The following is a 20,381-nucleotide window of genomic DNA, read 5'->3' as shown; positions in this document are numbered from 1 at the left end:
CTGAGGATGAAATCTGTTGCCCCCCTCCTGAGAGAAAAGAGACAGACCCATGATGCCCAATGAGATGTGTTTTTGGACATGGCTAATGGGATTTGCTTTGCCTGACTGTATATATATCACAAGGATTTTTTCTTTCATTCGTTTTTTTTGGAGGGGAAGGAAGAAGGAGAGAAAATAAATATTAGTTAACTGAAAAAAGTCAAGAGTAAAAACAGAATCTGAAAATAACAAACTCACTGAGTTCTTCCTGTACTCAGGGCATCTCTCAAGATGGACACTCCCATAGTTTTCAGGTCCAGCCCACAGATGAGAAGCCTGAGACCAAGATTACTAAGCATGGTGTTTTATTGATCATCAGAACGAGTTTCCACAGAAGCCCCTTGGGGCACAGATTCTGACAGAGATGGCACTGAGTGGTGGCTAGGGGCTGGCAGTGGGAGGAAGGCCAGCCTCCAGGAAATTACCCCTTCCAGACTCCCTGATATGCTCAGTCCATTGACTTCGAGGGGACTTCCTGTCCTCCCTGGCCAAATAAACCAGGGAAGGGCAGGGAGAGCTGACTCCGCCTTGGACTGGCAGTGCCCATGATGGCACTAGGCACCTGGGGAGAGGGGCCTGAGACAGAAGAGGGTGGAAAGACAGACGATTCACTTCACAATGTGTTAGTGGACAGCAGGAAGTAGACCAGGCTGCTGGGAGGGGCCATGGGTCAGGGGCTCTTTTTCTCTTTCCCCATCCCCCTTTTATATTTCCCAGGGTAGGTGATAGATTCTCTGTCCTCCATTTGAGGACTCCCAAATCCACCTTGCTCATCCCAGGGTCCAACATCTCAAAGTCTTACCTACATCTGTCTTACTTCAAGTTCTGCCTTCTTCCTCCTACTCCATACCTAGACTTTGCTGAGTAACATCATGAACATGAAATCTTTAATATTTTCTTAGTATTCTCTCTTTTCCAGAGGAATAATCCTAATTCCTTGTCTTTTGTGGGATTACATTTCTCTATCAGACAATTTTGGCCTATGCCCTCAGCCCTGGGAGACTGACTAGGTTCTTCAGATCACATGGAACCCTAGCCCACTTGTTCCTTTAGGGATCTGGATTCCCTCCTTCAAACCCTTCCAGGAGCCTCACAAATGGAAAGTACCATACTGATTTTGAGTTTACTTTTTCAGCTTCAGAAGACTTCTCAACCAGTGGAAGCCACTTGCCTGCAAACAAGGGGACCTTTCAGCCTTGTAAGAGGTCCCTTGGAAAGGGTTGGAAATGATGTAGTAACCTTGTATTTCTCCCCTTGCTGAAAGTGGGTGCACGATACAGGCCTAACATAACATTTCAATCTTATAGGAGAGGGGTAGAGAGGATCAGATGATATCAGCCTCTCTCAAGCTTCTTATGCATGCAATAGGCTGAAAATTATGGTAAGCCAGTATTTCCCCTTAGACATTACAGGCCTGGAATTACAGGACCCTTTTAATCTTGGATGGGAGAAGTTTGATAGGTCTGAAATTACAGTAATTTTTAAGCTACTATTCTCCCCTTGTATACTATTAACCTTCCTTTATGGTAATTTTGGGCCATGCTGTCTGGATTTTACATCCTCAAATTACCCTTTTTATTTCTTTTTTTCCTATCTCTGAGTTTCTTAAGGACGTGGGCTTCTTACCAAGATGTGAATGGAAACCCAAGGGCTTTTGGGACCAGGATGATTCCTCCTGGGATGGTAACAGCAGCATAGAGATAACAGCTTATTAGTTTGGTGAGGAAATGAAAATATGACAGCCAAAGATCACAGCCAGGTTTGAGGATCTTAGGTCCATTAACTTGTTTTCCTGCTTGTTTGCAATTTAATGTTTTGTTCATTTAACTGATGGCTGCCTCTTCATTTGGGACTCCTGGCACATCTCGAACCTACCTGTTGATCAAGGCAAGGTAAAAAGTTGTGCTTATGTCCCCGAGGAGAATCGACCGTTTTGTTTTGTCTTAAAAATGCTTAATGGTGGTATATGTCAGAGGTAGGCTTTGATCCTAGAGCTTCTTGCTTCCAAGACGGACCCCCTGGCCCCTCTACCACACTGCTTCCCTCGTAGACCTTTCTGACTCGCTAAAAGCTCCTAAGGATAGCAGCAATCAGTTAAATAAACAATTAGAAGCTATTCTCCCCTCCTATAGCATAAAGCCACTTTACATACAGTTGATCATTTCTGGCCACCAAGTGCTTGCTGGACTTTAGACAAAGAAAGCAAAGCTATTTTTAAGGGAGCAGGGGCTTGCAGGGGGTACAGTGTGCCCAGGATGCTGGGCACAGAGCAAGTCACAAAATAGAAATATTCTGACCAATAAATACATCTCAAAAAAGAAAAAGGAAAAGCACTCCATTGATGCTCCCAAACATGGCGAGAAGCATTATAACATGCACTCAGAGTATGTACAGTGTAAACAGTTAGGACGGTGTGGTTTGGCTCCATAGAGGAGAAACCATGGGGCAGAGGCCAGTCAGGACAGGTGGGCAGATAGCCGGTGTGTCCAGGTGGGAGCGTTGCTCAGTGTCAAGGGCCTGGCTGGAGAGGTGGGCACTTGGGATGGACAACTCCTACATCTCTAGAGAGGTGGTCCCTCTCCTCTCCTCTCCTCTCCGTACCCTCAAGAAGCAATACAGAGTCAGTGGCAGGCAGAGGCAAAAGAGAGAGAAGGGAGAAGTCTGCAGGGCAGGGAGGCTACTGGGGGACAGGGGTTAGAGGTGGTAGAAGCTCACCATGGACTCCCAATGTGTGGGATGCCCATTGGAAAAGGGGGCAATTGATGAATAGAACTCCGAATAATGGGGGGAGGGAGCAGAACAGCAACTCATGGCCTTCAGCCATGGTTTCAGTGAGTTGAGGGCAGGCCAAGAGAAGAGGACTTTTAGACTCCCGAATTAGTCAGGCCCTCTCCAGGAGACCAGTGAGCACCTAGGGGTGAGTGGTCAGGGACCACAACACCCAGGAAAGGGAGTATAGGATCCTAGGAGTTCTGGTATTTTGCCAGGGGGAATCTATTCTGGACCTGTGAGTCCATTAGGCAGGGAACCTCTTGAGTGGAAACTCCCAGCACTCACGTAGGAACTCATCGAGTCTTCATTGAGTTAGTTGCCTGGGTCACCAAGAGGTTAAGTGACTTGCCCACAGCCAGTGTCAGAGGTAGGTCTTGAACCCAGGGCTTCCTGACTCCAAGGCTGGCCCTCTAGCCACTCCACCACACTGCCTCTCTCCTAGACTCAGATGTTATTAGTGTGGGAAGGGACCCTCGACTTTCTACAGACAGAAGTGGAGATCCCTGTCCAAGAGCCAGGGCAAGAGGTTGGGCAGGGGGAGGGGTGAGAATGTTCAAGGGGGTAGCAGGCCATGTCTTCCTTTAACTCTGGGGTCCAGCTTTGGGTCTGGGAAGCTTTCCCAATGGGTTCTTAAGGGAAAAGTCAGATTGGGGTGCCCCTTCTATACTAGGGCTAGACATTGGCTCCACCTCTGGAGGTGATCAAAGTCCAGGGCAGACTGAGCCAGAGCCAAAAGGTGGGGATGGGTCCTGGGGGAGGGAGGGCCCCAGGCAAGCACCCTCAAGTTGGTGTTCTTGAACCTGTTGGGCTGATTGAAGTGTCTTCATTTTCCTTCTGAGACAGATGCTGGAAAGGTCCCAAACCCTGAAGAAGGAATAGTGTCTGACCTGCAGCCTTGGTCCCCGCTGACCCCGTGCCCCTCCCACAGCAGCTGCCGTTAAACCCAAAGCCCGAAATGCCCTGATGTGCCAGTGGATGCCCTGGACTAAGTGGGGTCCAGGTCTAGATCTGGGGCAGCTTTGGGGCGCACCCCCGCAATACCCCTTTCTGCCTTGGTCCAGCTTTCTACCCACCTCTACCTTTCCCCAAAGTACACACGTTTTCTTTTGCAAAGCCCCAACAAGACCCCGAGGCCAGGGCCCCCACTGACTCTGTGGGAGAGTTTCTCTTAAATATCCGTCTCCCGGAGGCCACAGTAGTCGTCCAAGTCGTAAGCGTGGTAGGCAGCCGCCTCTACTCCATCCTGGGGAACCCCCAGGCAGATGGACTCCACCTCGCTGCGGGAGGGGGTGCCCGGGGACCCCCCGCTCGGGGAGCCCGCAGACGCCCCAGCAGCGCGGAGCTTGTGCGACAGGCTGGTGACTTTGGCCCGCAGCTGCGTGGTGGGCTTCTTCAAGGGACCCAAGAGCTTCCACTCGCGGAAAGCGGCCGTGGCCTTGAGCCGGGGGCCGGCTGCCCCTTCGGAGGGGGCTCCGGGCAGCAGGGAGGAGGGCCGGGCGAGAGGGGTCAGCGGGGCCATCCCGAGGGGTGCGCAGTCCCGCCGGGAGCCTCCAGGGTCTGCCCCAGCCCCCGACGCCCGCCAGTGGTGGCCATAGACGCGCCAGAGGGGTCGTCGGCGCCGTCGGCGACACTGGCAGCGGAGCAGGCGTAGGAAGGCGCGCTTGAACTCCTTGCTGGAGCAGGGGTAGATGATGGGGTTCACGCAGCTGTTGAAATAACCCAGCCAGAAGATGACCTTGAAGACGCCCTCCGACGGCTTGAGCTGGGGGAAGAGGGAGCCTAGAGGGAGGGGGAGAAAGATGGACAGTGAGAGAGGGAAAAAGCAACAGGGAATGTGTCAGAGCGCAACTGGGTCAGAGGGAGGAGGGACGTCAGCCCTTCCACCACCTTCCACCACCGCCCCCCAATCAGTGCTGAGGCACTGATGCAGGAAACACTCAGTTCTCGCTCAGCAGAGGATGGTGGAGGCAGCCCCTACCCCCAAGGAGCCCCCAATCTAAAGGGGGAGGCTTCGGGTCTGATAGGAGCCGTACAGTTCCAGCATCTGGGAAGCTCCTGATCTAAAAGGGGAGACCGAGTCCCTGCCCCTGGGAGCCTCTTGTCTGATAGGAAAGCTTGTTGTGTTTGTGCTTCGTTTTCAAAGAAGACCGTGACATCAGAGAAATGATGACATGACTTGCACTTGACTTTGTTTTGAGTGAGTGAGGTCTGTGCAAGGTCACCAACCTCATTTTCTTCTCCTGAGTCATCTGGGTCCAGTGACCAGATACTCATCGATAGGGAAGGCACACTAATCCTAGATGGTTCAGGCTGATGTGCTGGGTTTGAAATCAGGAGCGGAATTCAAATCCTGCCTCAGACACTGACTAGTGGTTTAATCCTGGACCAGTCAGCTTCTTTATCTATGAAGGGCTCAATGGTCCCTCTAAATCTACTACAGTCTTTTGGGTAGTCCTTGCCCCAGCCTCCAGGGACCCCCATCTCATGACGGAAAAAGAAAACAAGCGGATAATTAAAAAACAAACAACATACCAGAGAGAGGGAAATAGGGTAGACCAGTGGTGTTAGACTCAAATAGAATTGAGGAGCCCTGTGAGTCACAAGCTGACCTAGAAAACCATGATGTTTGTATATTTCTTCTTAAAAAATTAGTATTTAAGCACATTAAAATCAGTCAGGAACAATATTTTAATCTGGTTTGGGCAGAATGCAGCCCACCTCTTTTTTGACACCTCTGGGGCAGACTCACAGGAAAGTGCTTTGGTGGTCCCCCTCACAGAAGCAGAATTTGGAAGGGAGTTTGGTGACAAGATAGTTCACCTTGTACCTACGCAGGAGTCCCTACTACATACCTCCAACATCCACCATCTTCCCCACTTCTAACATCACCAGTGGCCATGAAATTTCTTGTGAAAACCTCTAATACTGAAGAACTCACTCTGTCCTGAGTATCATTGTTCTTTAAGGATAATGTGGAAAGAACTCAGCAAACACAGCAACCAAGTTCAGGCTCCTGCGGTTATCTTGGACAGCTCCTGCTGTGAGACAGGTTTCTAGTAGGTAGGGCTGGTCAGCAAAGTCCTTCTCCCCATCAGGAGATGGTCAAGTCAGGGGCAAGGAGGGGAGGGCATCTGGCAGACAGATGCAGTCCTGGCCACAGGTCTTTCTTTCTTTCTTTCTTTTTTTTTTTGAGATAGCTCAAGTGAGCCACAAAGAAGAAACGTCCCAATGCTTAGTGTCCTTGTAGGGAAAGGGGAATGAATGGGAGGGGATTCTAAGATCAGAGATGCAGAGCTGAAAGGGACATTTTTCATCTAGTCCAGCCCTTTCATTTTACAGATGAGGAAACTGAGACCTGGAAAGGTTCAGTGACTCTGTTACAGCTACTTTGTGAAGGCAGGATTTGAACCCAGGGCTTCCTAATTCCAAATCCAATGCTCAGTTCAGTGTGTCACCCTGTAAAGCCCAATGCTTGGCACATAGCAAGCATCTTACTGACAATGAGGAAGAAAGACCTTTGGGAGCCCTGGTGAACTGCAGACCTTCTGTTAAGTATGCCACTTTCTGCCTAGTCGCACCACCAACAGCATTGTCTCTCAGTTATTCAGCAGGGAGCAAGGCCCTAAAGGGAGTGGGGGATAAGAAGCCTGAAGAGCTGGGACAAAAGGGCAGAGGACACCTGGAAGTTGAGATTTCTTACCCGCTCTCTTTCATCATCTTTTTTTTTTTCATACGAACTGCCACCAAACCTCATCTGATATTTACTTTTGAGGCTGATCTTTTTGAACCTAAGTGTAAGATTTTATGCCTATTGAGTTTCATCTAATGAAAGATGATGATCTAGTTTTCCAAAATCTTTTTGAATATTGACTTGTCATTCAGAGTGTTAAATAACCTTTCCAGCTTCATGCTATCTGCAACTCTGATAACTTTGTCATCTATGCCTTTGTTCAAGTCATTAGAAGTAAATCTTTGCCAGCCGAGATCTCTGATGCACTCCATTGCAGACCTCTTCCCAGCTGGCTAATTTTTATTGACTAACCACTTGTCCAGCTCCAAATCGAATCTCCCTGTTGTTGAGCTCTCATTCCCTTTCCCCTTGAGAAACTTTATCTTATCAACACTTTGTTAAAATCTGGGTCTACATCCTAGGCCACTTCTAGTCTTGATCTGTATCTGGCCACTGGACCCAGATGGCTCTGTAGGAGAAAGTGAGGCTGGTAACTTTGCACAGCCCTGCCTCACTTAAAACCAGTTCACTTGCATGTCATGCCAATATCTTCCTGATGTCAATGTTCTCTTCAAGAATGATGAACAAATCACACAATCACATAACTACAAAATCTGGGTAAACTATATCTGTAGTATCTATTTGGACTACCATTCATAAAACCCTGTAAAAAGAAAGAAGTAAGGTTATTCTTGACAAAGCTATGCTGGGTCCTTGTGATAACTATTTTCTTTTAAAAAAAGATATTCACTAGCTGAACATTTAATAATTATTGAATTCTGTCTTTACTGGGAATCAAAGTCAAGTTCATTGACCTGTTGTTTGCAAACATGGCTTTCTTCTTTTCTTTGGAGAATCTAGATATTTACTCTTTTCTCATCCAGAGGCTGTTTGGACAACAACTAGTAATCTGGTTTGACTGAAATACTGTACAGTACATGAAGGGGAATGATGTGAGTAAGATTGGATGAGTAGGTTAGCACCAAATGGTACAAGAGCATAAACAATTTTGACATTCTTTTTTCTTCTTCAAATTCCAAATTCTCTCCCTTCTGTTGCCCCCCTCCATTGAGAAGGCAAGCAATTTGACATAGGTTATACACGTGTAGTCATGCAAAACACATTTCCATGTAAGGCATTCTGTGAATGAAAACACAAAACCCCCAAATAAAATGAAGAAAAACATCTTTGATTGGCATTCAGGCTCTACTAGTTCTTTCTCAGAAGACAGACAGCACCTTTCATCATAAGTTCTACAGAATTGTCTTGGATCATTGTACTGCTGAGAGTAGCTAAGTTATCTGTAGATCATCATGCAATATTGCTGTTACTATGTGCAATGTTCTTCTGGTTCTGCTCATTTCACTTTGCATCAGTTCATGTAAATCTTTCCAGTTTTTCTGAGAACACCCTGCTTATGATTTCTTAAAGCACAAGAGCATTCCATTCCAATCACACACAAAGTAAATCCTGCTCTTAAGAAAAAGTCTGACAATGGTCCTTTATACATCAATGGTGACATGATTTGCCACATTCTCTCTCAATCTATCAAGAAGAATTTACCGAGTGCTTACTATATGCTAAGTGCTGGGGATCCAAAGAAAGGTGCTCTGCCCTCCAGGGGGTCTAGGCACCACGGTAAGCCTTTAAGTTGCAGAGAAGGAGCCCACCCTCATTTGGTGACTGGAAGTTTTGCTCCATCACATCCCTAGTCCTGGACCTATTCTCATCAGCAGGTGGAGCCAGAGACTAGAGGAAAGAGCCTTGGTCCTGAACCCACCATGCTTCTACACCCCATGGCTGGAAAATAACTTTCTGACTCAGGTTGAATTTCTTTTAATCTAGGTCTAGGATGACAAATCATCGGGTTAACTCTGCCAAGCAGTGAGCTTGCGTTTGGCTTAGAAACGTTATTATTGTGATTAGGTTTATTATTCCATTGACACCAAAGAGAGTTCTGTCCTAACAGCCCTAGTGGCTGGTGGCCAGAGGTCCGGAGGCCAGTTCAGGTCAGCCTTGAGAGTTGGCTACAGCTCAGAGAGATGTCATTCTGTAGCCACACTTTCGGCCTGTCCTTCCACAGAGGGGTTCCTGAAGAGCTTCTGGTGATGGCCACTGGCTAATGTCAGTGGGTCAATAAGAAAGCATTTCTCAAGCACTCACCACTCTTCCAAGCATTAAGGATACAAAGAAAGGTTAAAAAAAACAGTCTCTACCCTCAGGAAACTGACATTCTAATGGGTGAAACCACAGGCAACAGCTATGTACAACCAAGGTTGCAAATGGGAATTGTCTCCTGATGAAGGTGGGATTTGAGCAGAATCTTGATGAAAACCAGAGAAGAAAGCCAAGAGTTGTGGGGAGGAGGAAGAGCATTTTCAGCTGGGGGAGAACCAGTAAAAAAGGCATGGGGTACGGAGAGGGCGGGTCATGTTCTTGGTTCAGTAAGAAGGCTGGATTGTGGGCTATGGAGTAAGGCATTAGAAGATTTGAAAAGACAGGAAGGGCCCAAGCTGTAAATGGCTTTAAAAGGATTTTAAATTTGATCTTGGAGGTAATAGGGAGCCACCAGATTTTATTCAGCAGGGAAATGACTCAATCAGACTTGCACTTTAGGAAGGTTATATTAGCAAGTGGGTGGGGAATGGATTGAATTGGGGACAGACTTGACGGAAAGCAAATCAATCAACAGGCTACTGCAATAATCCAGGCACAAGATGATAAAGACCTAGACCAGGGTGGTAACTTTGCAAGGGGAGAGCTAAGGACCAGGATGAATTACCATCCTGATCAAAGATGGAGCAAAGTCTGGCCCAAGGATCCCAGAGGAAGATCAGGTTCCTTCCCATCCTGCTGATCCCTCTCAGTAATATATCTCCTTTCTTTGCTGCTTTATTCTTTACAAACCAAATTCCTCCCAAAAGCCCTGGAAAGGAAATGGGGCAGAGACAAATGTTCCTGTTTTATAGATGAGGATGCACTGAGACTCATAAAATGTGTCACCCTTTGTGCACTGGGGCCATGTTCTTGCCTCCATACCTGTAGCAGCTGTGTCGTCAGTAGTGTGGTGGGTCACGCAGAACAACTATCCACTTTCTCTCTCTTCTCCCTCTGTCCTCTCCCCTCTTCTCCCCCTCTCCTCCCTCCCTTCTCTCCCCTCTTCTCTCCATTCTCTCCTCTCTCCCTCCTCTCTTTCCTTGCTTCTCTTCTCTCTCTCTCTCTGTCTCTCCCCCTTTCTCCCCCTCTTCCTCTCTCCTCTTCTTCTTCCTCCATCAAGCCACCTATATGGGATATGTATCTGTCTTTGACTAGAATGGGTGGGACCAGAGGACTAGGTGGGCATAAGGTGTGGATAAGGTATGCCAGCACCCATGGGGGAATATTGCCGCTGCTTCTTTCCCTGAAGGGAAGTGAGCCAGCCTGCCACTGGAGTTGATCAGGTTCAGGTTAGATGGCCTTTTTTTTTTCAGAGATACTATTGAGGATAATTTTTATTTTGGGAAGAAAGTGAAATAGGAAAAGTTCCTTCTTTTGCTTGCCATTTTCTCATTCTGCCTTAGATTCAACAATTTATCTGCTGTTGACCAATAGGCATTTATTAAGCATTTAGTGCCAGGCACTATATTCATTTTACCCATTCCTCCTCTGCTGGAAAGGGGACTGCTCCTCCGGGGTACACTTTGCTGACCTATTGTGGGAACTCAGTTGGTGGCCAGAAGCTGAGGCCAGGCTCTGTTTGCTTTAAAAGTTAGTCCAAGTCTGATTTAGGAGTCAGTCTGCTTCTAGGTAAAAGGTCAGTCTATATTAGGCTTAGGGATCAGTCTGCAGTCAGGGTTAGAGGTCATCCTGTGGCCAAAATTTGTGACCATTCTCCAATCAGAGTTAGAGGTCAGTCTGTGTTTAGGTTAAGAGACAGTCTATAAGGAAAATTGAGAACTGATGCTTTCACATTGTGGTGTGAGAGAAGACTTTTGAGAGTTCCCTGGCCAGCAAGGAGATCTAATCAGTCGACACTTAAAAGAAATTAATTTAGGCTATTTACCAGAAGGTCAATATTGAAACTGAAGCTTAAATATTTTGGCCACATCAAGATGGGACTCATTGGAAAAGACCCTGATGTTGGGAAAGTTGGAAGGCAAAAGGAGAAGGGGATGGCAGAGGAAAAGGAGGGATAGTATCATGGAAACAACGAACCTGAGCTCGGGCAGATTTTGACAGATTATGGAAGACAGAAGAGCTCGTTGTGCTATGGTCCATGGGGTCACAAAGAGTTGGACATGACTGAAACACCGAACAACAACATATCTGGATTAGAAGTCAGCCTGTGTCAGAGTTAGTGGTCAGTCTGTGGCTAGAGTTAGAGATCAGCCTGTGACCAAAATTAGTGGCTATTGTTTGGTTAGCATCAGAGGTCACTCTGTGTTTGTGTTAGGGGTCATGGTGTGACCAGGGTTACAGATCAGTCTTTGTCTAGGATAGGGATCAGGCAGTGGCCAGGGTGGGAGGTCACCCTTGGGTTAGGGGTCACTCTGCGTTGAGGAAGAGTGAAAGCAGCTGGATCCACACATGAAAAGGGAACTCAAGACCTAGGTCTATTTAAGCTTTAACTTAACAGCTAGGTGACACAGTTGATAGAGTTCTGGGCCTGGAGTCAGGAAGCTTCCTCTTCCTGAGTTCAAATTCAGACTCAGACACTCACTAGACCTTGGGCAAGTCACTTCACCCTTTTTGCCTTAGCTTCCTCATCTGTAAAGTGAGCTGGAGAAGTGAATGGCAATCTATTCCAGTATCTCTGCCAAGAAAGTTCTAAACGAGGTCACAGAGAGTTGGACAGGACTGAAACGACTCAACTACAAATTGCAAATACCGAATGTAGAACTTGCAGCTGGAGAGGGAAGTGTCTAAGGACAAGCCTTCCACAAGCTCCCTCTTGGCTCCATGTCCAGCCCTGCCCTCACTCTCTTAGGTGATTCCTCTGGTCTAGTCAGACTCTTCACTCTCATGCTCCAATGGCTATTCCTTCCTTCTCCTTCCACTCATGCTAGTCTGTCTGCCTGCAATAATGAAAAAAGAAGAGGAAGATTGTGATTTGGCTCTGGATTGTTTCTGTCTGAACTTCAGAGGCAGAATGATATTAGTGTACAGGACACTGGATTTGGACTCAGGAGGATGTGGGTTTGAATCTTGCCTCAGATATGGAATAACTGTGTGACATTTGCCAAATCAGTGAACCGTTCTGTGCCTCAGTTTCCATCTCTGTAAAATGAAGGGTCTGGACTGGATGACCTAGGAAATCCCTTCCAAGTCTAAATCTGTGATCCATTGATAAAGAGGTAACAATAACAGTAGACATTATGTAATGATTTTAGGTTTGCAGAATGCTTTATACACATCTCATTTGGCTGGTCTTCTTTCCTTCCCTCCTAACTCAAATGCCACCTCCTCCAAGACGCCTTCTCTTGTCTACTCCAGCCCTGACTAAGTTCTCCCATCTTTGAGCAGGTAATAGCTAGCTTTCCATCTCTGATCTCACTGAGTCCCTATAACAACCCTGTGAGGTAGGTGTTATCATTCCCATTTTACAGATAAGTAAACTGAGGCTGAGAGTTCACATTCACAAATGCTTTAAGGTTAACAGCGATTTTACCACATTATTATTAGGGAAGCAACACAAATGGCATCATCCCTGTGTCACAGGCAAGGAAACAGTCTTTGGAAGAAGAAACAACTTTGGCCAAGATCATACAAAAGGTAGCACCAGAAACAGAATCTGAATTCGGGTCTCTTGTCTCCAATTCCAAGGTTGACACTTTTTCTACTACAGAATTTCCACAGTTCTGTCTGTCCCACATAATCTACCTTTTGGTGATGGATAGTCTTCTATTTTCCCTTGTTTCACATATGTTGGCTGTGTCTCTGCAATGAGGCTTAGCTTCTCATCTCCAAAGATAGACCCAGGACTGAAATCACATCCCAACTCGGGATGTGCTAATCATTTATCAGAAGACAGGATTCAAAGCTGGAAAAGACCTTAGGGATCATTTAATTCAGCCCCTATTTTACAGAGAATGGAAGCTAAGGGCCCGTAGCTAGTAATATGTTGAACTGGGATTCCAGGCCAAGCCACCTGATCATTGCTGCTGCTAGCAATCTCTACCTCTGGGGCAAGCAGCACGAACTTCGATCTCCAATCAGCTTTGGAGAATAGGATGCCCCATAAGTGCAGGTAAGATTGGGGGCACAGGTTTGGGGTCAAAGATCTGTTCCTGTGGATTCATCAGGACCAGTGGGTGGTGGGGATGGATCCTGGAGGCTGAGTATCGTTGGGGGCAGAGTAGTCAGCCCCACATCTCTGTCCCTTTTCCTTATAGGATCATAGGAGCCCAAATCCTAGCAGTAGCTGCCATGTAGTCCAAACGCTTTATTTTATAGCTGAGGAAACTCAGTCCCAGAGAGCTTGAGTGATTCAAGGGTCTGGAATCATAGACCTAAAGTGAGAAGGGATCACAAAGACCATCTAGTATTATCTCATTTATAGATGAAGATGTGGACAATCAGAGGGTAGAACTAACAGAATCATAGACTTGGGATCTCAGATGAATCGAGTGCACAATGCCTATTTAGGCCCTCCATCACTGGGGCAATCAGCATGGAAGGTTGCCTTAGAAAGAGACCAACTTTGTTGTTCTGCCCCTGCTCTCAGGGCTCTTTGGTCTCACAAGGGAGGCATGGGTCCCATCTTTCCTTTGTTTCATAGCCTTTGATTCCATCTCATCCCAGGGGAAAACAGAACCGGGTTCACAAAGAGGGCCCTTCTCTGGCTCCAGTGTCTGGCCTTGCCCTTCCATCCAAGAGGGGTCTACAGAGGCTGAGAAACCCTGGATTCTCTCCCCTCTAGGGTTAGCCCTGGTTTCACTGGCTCCGTCCCAGGTCTCTGCTAATTGAAAACCTGTAAGCACTTCCTTTCCACTAGTTCTGTCTCTGAGTCAGATTTAGGAATAGCTCTTCAGGGCCATCATCACCCTTTTGTACCAGAGATCTCTAGCCACTAGAGATGTGAGCTCATTCCTGCTATGGCTTAGGTGGTCTGGGCAACAGATGGTGGGTGGTGATAAACAGAGGCAGCCTGGCCTAGTCAAGAGTCATCTGGAGTCAGGAAGATTTGGGTTCAAATCTCACCTCAGATACTCTATGACACCGAGCAAGTCACTTAACTCCTTGGCTCCTCATCTGTAAAATGGGTACAATAATAACGCCTTCCTCACAGGTCTATTGTGAGGATCAAATGAGATAACAGGATGACAAGGTAAAGGGATTTATGAACCTTGGTGTCAGCTGTTGATGTCAGAATTCTCATCAGAAGGGACCTCTGGGCATCATGTCTTCCATCCCCCAACCTCCATTTGGAAGGAACTATTCTTCATGCTCTCTGAAGGAAATCTAATGATCCCAGTCTAGGAGAGGTGAGATGTCTCAGACAGCGCTCTTGGTTTGGAATACCTTGTATTAGCTGTCCTCTGAAACCTCAACCAATTCTGCCATTCTGGGTGATTGTCTGATGTTCCAGTAGAATCTTGAGCATCACAGTCAGGTCTTGGTGAGTTTGAATAAAGAAATTCCTTGAAAGAATTTCTCGCCTGATTCGAATCAGTTTTACAAGTTGGCACTGGGCTGGAAGCAGCTACCCATGTTATGTAATTCTAACTTCTAATAGTGTGAATTACTGTCTGTGTTCCTTCTTTGCACTAACTGGGACCTCACTGCATTCCCTCCTCTCTGTGCCTGCTCATCCGGTGTGATATTCCCTAGGAGGTCCACACTCCATGCTGGACTCCTTCCTCTCATTCTCAGGATATTAACTGGAAACCAGTAGAACATGCAGGTTGTTCATAGATTAACCCTCCCCGCAAATAATAACGGTAACAACTAATACCCAGCATTCATACAGCACTTTAAAGTTTATAAAGTACTTTACACATACTAACTCATTTTATCCTAACAACAATCCTGTGAGGCAGGTGTTCTTATTGTCCTCATTTTACATATAAGGAAACTGAGGCTAAGAAAGATTAAGTGATTTACCCAGGGTGACATAACTAGAGAGTGTCTGAGGCAGGATTTGAACTCAGATTTTCTTGACCTCCAAGTCCAGCACTCTATCTGTAGTGGCACCTTAAGCAGGGAGGGGGTCTGTGAATTAAATTTTTGAAAATATTTCAAGGTACCTGTGAGAAGGCATAGCCAGGCTGGTGTTCTCTGAGTGAATGAGTGAATGGAAAAGCATTTATTGAGTGCTTTCTGTGTGGAGATATGAGTACAAAAAAGCAAGATAGTCCCTGCCCTGAGGGATCTTCTCTGACAGAGAAACACAACAGTATAGGAATGGCCAGTCCCAGGGACAGTCAGGGGAGTCTTTTTGGTTTGATACGTCCTTCCCAGGAATGGCAGTGTTGATCTGATTACTCTTCTGAGCGTAAGGCTTGGGAAGGGGATGGGACTGTGGGTAGAGGAAGAGAAGGCACGTCTGAAGTGTTGGAAAGGTAGCTGGAGAGTAAATACAGTGAATCAAGAAAAGGGATGCCCAGGCTCCCTACTGTCATTGTTGTTTGACCTTCATTCTTGAAGAGGACCATGACATCAAAAGGAGATGCTATCACATGCAAAGGAATTGGATTAAAATGAGACAGGGCTGTGCAAAGTCATTTTCTCCTCCAGAGCCATCTGGCCCCAGTGACCAGATAGAGATCAGGACAACTAGAGATGACTCTCAGTTCACTACTAAGAGGTGATGGAAGGGGTCAAAGCATCCACTCATATTGGAAGATATGACCCATAAGAACTCATCCTAGTATCCTAGAATCAGAGCTAGAAGGCATCTTAGAAATCATCTGATCCAATGCCTTTATTTTGTTGTAGCTGAGGAAGCTGAGGCATAGACTCTAGAACTAGGATTCAAACCCAGGTCCTCTGTCTATAAAGGCAACATTCTTTTAACTGCACTGTACTCCTTCAGAGGGACATCTCCAGGAAACCAAGCCATAGGTGGGATGTGTGGTGGTTGGGGTGCTGGTGCTGGGTCTTTGCCCAATGGGAGACAGATGGCAGATCAATTTCATTCTTTGAGCCTCAGTTTCCTTATTTGTCATCCTGTCCCTATCAGTCTTACCCAGCTGCTTGCAAGCTCTAGCGTGATAATGAATGCGAACCTCAAAGCGCCAGGATTCCTTGCCAACTATTATTCTGACATCTACAGGGACATAGATGAGTGTTTGCTCAGGAGGTCCAAAGGGGAGATTGGGATTCAGGTCCCATTATGGTTTCAAACTGGGGCTGGCAGCTGAGGACCCAGCCACAGAAAAGAAACTGTATGATGTTGTTGTTATGAACTGAAATCCTGTTTGAATTGGAAGTCACCCGGGGACATTGACTAACGGGGCAGGCCCTGGCGCCAAGTGGAAAAATGTTGTTTGGTGATGGGACTGGCATTTTTGTCTTACTGCAGTATTTTCTAGGGTGGCATGGTCCTTTTGATGAAAATAACCCATGGTGTCACTCTTTGACTGGGGCTAAGAAAAAGTGCCTTCCTCAAGAGAATTCAGGTCAATATTCACACCTTCTGCTTTCCAGCCAAATTCTATGTCAGTAGAGCCATAACTAGGGACTCTGGCTCCTGGGACTAACTGGGTTGTTGGGGGAGGGGTGGCACAGGAACCAGCCGTGGTCTGCAGGATGACCTCCTTCTGGGGCTGCCTGGGAGCTGTGCTGACACTTTAGTTGGACCAAACATGGCGTGGAAGATATCTTCTGATGCTGAGTAGTGTGGACCCTCTCCCTCTCTAGGACCCTCTCTTGGCCTCTGCCCAAGGCCTTGAGGTACTCCCTTTCCATGGGTATATCATGGTCTGACAGTTACTTCCTAGGCCATGGCTTTTTCTTGGTTGCCCTCTACCTGGGGTCATGCTGGTCTGTAGGAGCAATATCTCTCTAGCTTCCTCTTCTTTGGACATCTTCTTCATAGCATCCATGCTAACCATGTTGCCATGGATACTACGGACCATGCCCTGGAAGAACTTCCTCTCTGGGGCTCAGCTGTCTTGATTGGTGACTCCTTCTCATAGGTAACTATTTTTAGGACATTTCAGAGAAGTCCCTGCTATGCTTTACTTTACTCCCTTCTCTTGGCCTTACTGTTTAAATCACCCTTTCCTGCCCTTCTCCCACAAACCACAATAAAATCAATTTTTCCATTGTTCCTGGATGGGTCATGTCAATCTGTTACCTGGTGGCATCACTCATCATCCCTTTAACTTTCTGAATCAAAGCATTCCTCTCTGGTCTTCATTCTCCCATGTGTGTTGTTTTCCCCACTGGAACATAAGCTCTTGAGGGCAAGACTCTCTTTATTTTTATGCTTGTATCTCCAGGTCTTAGGACAGTGCTTGGTATACCATAAGCCCTTAATAAATGCCTTTTTAATTAATTAATTAATTAATTCATTCACAGAACTCCTCATGTTTGTCTACTCCTTATGCCTGTCTACTCCTTATTGAGGGACTAACCCAATGGGAAATCCAAAGTCTCTCTTCCCTACCTGGAATAAAGTCCATAGAAGTATAATTCCTCTTTGGAAAAGGGAGACCCCAGAATGGTTTCCCATGCAGTGGATAATGGTCTAGAGGAGCACAGTCTAATACCCTGATGGTCTCTGAGCTATCTAAGGGATGTATCCCAGATCCTGATCCCTTCACCACATCTGGCCTTGGAGGGACAGTATCTTCTTGGGTACTTATGTTGGTATTCGTTATTTCAGTTGTGTCTGATTCTTCATGATCCCATTTGGGGTTTTCTTGGCAGAAATCCTGGAGTGGTTTGCCACTTTCTTCTTCAGCTCATTTTACAGATGAGGAAACCCAGGTTAACAGGATTAAGTGACTTGTCCAGGATCACACAGCTAGTAAGTGTCTAAGGCTGGATTCGAACTCAGGAAGATGAGTCTTTTTGACTCCAGACACTTTATCCACTGTGGAGTCACTTAGATGCTTAGGTACCCACACTTGTTTCCTATCTCTAGACCTAAGACCTGCATTCTCCTTCCCCTCTTCTCTTAGAGATTTGGTGTTGGATAGTGTAATAGCAGAGAAAGTAGATAAGCATATGTGACTTGAAGTCAGAAAGAATTGAGTTCAAATCCTACCTAGACACTTCTTAACTATGTGACCCTAAGACTTCTCTATGCCCTCATCTTTAAATCAAGGAGTTGGCCTACACAGCTGATGCCTCCTCTTTAACTCTTTGATTATCTGATCCTGCCCTGGTCGGAGGACTGTGTCCCAAGAGTAGGTCTCTCCCTCGTTCTGTTTCAGCAGGTTGATCCCCTTTTGTATTTCTATGCTCTCACCCTAGACCCAAAACACTCCTCCCCTTTTCCTCTCTGAGAGCCTTCTCTTTCTTCCAGATCAAACTGCAGTGCCTCCACCTCCAAGCAGCTTTCCCTGACACATTGACACATATGCATCATCTACCTCATCTTTACAGCCACTTTGTGAGGGAGACAGGCTTGGGGTTGCCAATGCTGCTCCTGGAGAGTTTAAGTGACTTAGCCAAAGGCTGATCCAATGTGTGACTATCACCTATGTACCAATAAGCATTAATGAGGCACTTCCTGGGTGCTAGGCACTGCTGTGGGCTCTGGGAACATAAAGACATCCCTTCTCCTCAGAATCTTAGTGATCATGGCGAAGACGAGATCTAAATAAAGTCCTTTGATGTTACCTTATGGGCACTTTCTGCTGGAATGACCCATTGTTCTAGAGCAGTTCTTAATCTAGGGTCCACGGAGCCCTTGAAGGTTATAGATACATTTCAAGGAGTCAGTGAACCTTTTCTTTATCATTGCATTTTAGTATATTGAATTAGAAAATTACATTTTAGTAAAATTGGTTTCCTTTGAAAGCTTATGTAGTTTATTTTATGCATTTAAAAACATAATTCTGAGAAGGGGTCCACATCACAAGAAAGGTTAAGAACTCCTATTACAGAGTCAGAGTCAAGTCCTGCTCCCTACATTTACCAGCCTTAAACTCACTGAGGGGCAGCTGTAATATAGAAATAGTAACTCCTGATCTACCTCCCTGGCCTCTGGGAAGAGATCATTCAGAAGAGGTTGGCCTGACCATTCATACAGAAAAAAGCAAGTGGACAAAGAAGGCCTATGATATATAGTTAGATGGATGACCTATAGAGGTCATCTATCAACACACAAACACCTACATATCTATGTATCTAATGTATATGGTGATTTAAGGTTTGCTGATAATAATAACTAGCATTTCTAAAGCATTTTATGGTTTTCAAAGTGCTTTACAGATATAATCTTATTTGACTTTTACAAAAGTCCTGTGAGATATACGCTACTGTATCCTCATTTAATAGAGGAGGAGACTAAAACAGACAGAGGTTAAGTGACTTGTCCAGGGTCACAAAGCTAGTAAGTGTTTGAAGCCAAATTTGAATTCAGGTCTTCCTGACTCCAAGCCTGGTCTTCAATCCACTGCTCCATCTAGAAGCCTCAATTAATTCTTACAAAATCCCCCCAAAGTTGCCAGAAAATTTAAGGAAATTGAGGAAGAGGGTTAAGGTTGCCCATGCTACAAAGCTAGTTAATCCTTGAAGCAAGATGGACAAGAAGGGTTTAAGAAATTGGAACTCTGCCCAAAGGTCTAGAAAACTGTGCAAGTCCTTTGATCCAGCAATATCACTACCCAGTCTGTATCCCACAGAGATTGAAGAAAAAGGAAAGGACCTATGTGTACAAAAATGTTTATAGTAGCTCTTTTAGTGGTGGCCAAGAACTGGAAATTGAAGGGATGCCCATTAATTGGGAAATAGCTAGACAAGTTGTGTTATGTGATTGTGATGGAAGACTATCGTGCTTTAAGAAATATGAGAAAGGTGCTTTCAGAAAAATCTAGAAAGATTCACATGAACTGATGTAAAGTGAAGTGAGCAGAACCCAGGGTAACATTGTACACAGTAACAGAAGTATTGCACTATGATCAACCATGAATGACTTAGCTCTTCTCATCAATACATTGATAAAAGACAATTATGAAGGACTTATGATGAAAAATGCTAACCATCTCCAGACTGATGGAGTCTGAATTCAGATCCAAGCATACTTTTTAAACTTTATTTTTCTTGTTTGTTTTTGGTCTGTGTTTTCTTTAGCAAACATATATAATATGGAAATACGTTTGCATGACTTTGCATGTACAATCTATATCAAATTGTTTGCCTTTTTAGTGGAGGGGAGGGGAAAGAGAAAGGGAGAGAATTTGGAACTCAAAATTTTTAAAAAGGAATGTTTAAGATTTTTTTTCATGTTATTGTGAAAAAAGTAATTTAAAAAAGCTAGGCTCAAAACTAAAAAGGAGGAAAAGGTTCTTGATGGTTTTTGGAAAATTGTCAAGTTCTTTTAATGAACCCCAAATTTCTCTCTGGAAGAAAGCTTTGAATTTTTAATACCAATATTCTATTGTATCATTGTATTATTTTGAGTTAGGGAATACCTTTCCCCTCCCCTGAAAATGAGTATTGCCCAGCAAACGATGGAGAGGTATATGATGGGTATGGGTGGCCCAGAGCATATAACCAATGAAGAACTCTGCAGATTAACAAGACAAAGGCATGCAAAGGCAAGAATATGGATTGATCACGTTGCAAGATCAAGGTATACCCATCCAGTGGACAGCCTGTGGACTCCGCTGGTAACCTTTTCATATTAAAAGAAAGCAAGGAATGCTGCCAAAATGGTAGGTAGATTCCCTGTCATGAGCCTATG

General features: G+C 45.5%; 1 protein-coding gene across 1 annotated transcript in view; it reads right to left on the bottom strand.

Moving 5' to 3' along the window:
- Window positions 1-327: 327 nt before the first annotated feature.
- Window positions 328-20,381, bottom strand: part of ADRA1D (adrenoceptor alpha 1D) — a 63,722-nt gene continuing 43,668 nt past the window's right edge. Inside the window, exon 2 of the mRNA XM_072637020.1 lies at window positions 328-4,590. Coding sequence (XP_072493121.1) covers window positions 3,980-4,590 — 611 coding nt within the window. The 3' untranslated portion in view covers window positions 328-3,979. The remainder of the gene's footprint in view (window positions 4,591-20,381) is intronic.

Source organism: Notamacropus eugenii, chromosome 1 (genome assembly GCF_028372415.1).
Source record: "Notamacropus eugenii isolate mMacEug1 chromosome 1, mMacEug1.pri_v2, whole genome shotgun sequence".
NCBI lineage: Eukaryota > Metazoa > Chordata > Mammalia > Diprotodontia > Macropodidae > Notamacropus > Notamacropus eugenii.
The sequence above is the reverse complement of the archived record's forward strand: the minus strand, read 5'-3'. Positions and strand labels throughout refer to the sequence as shown.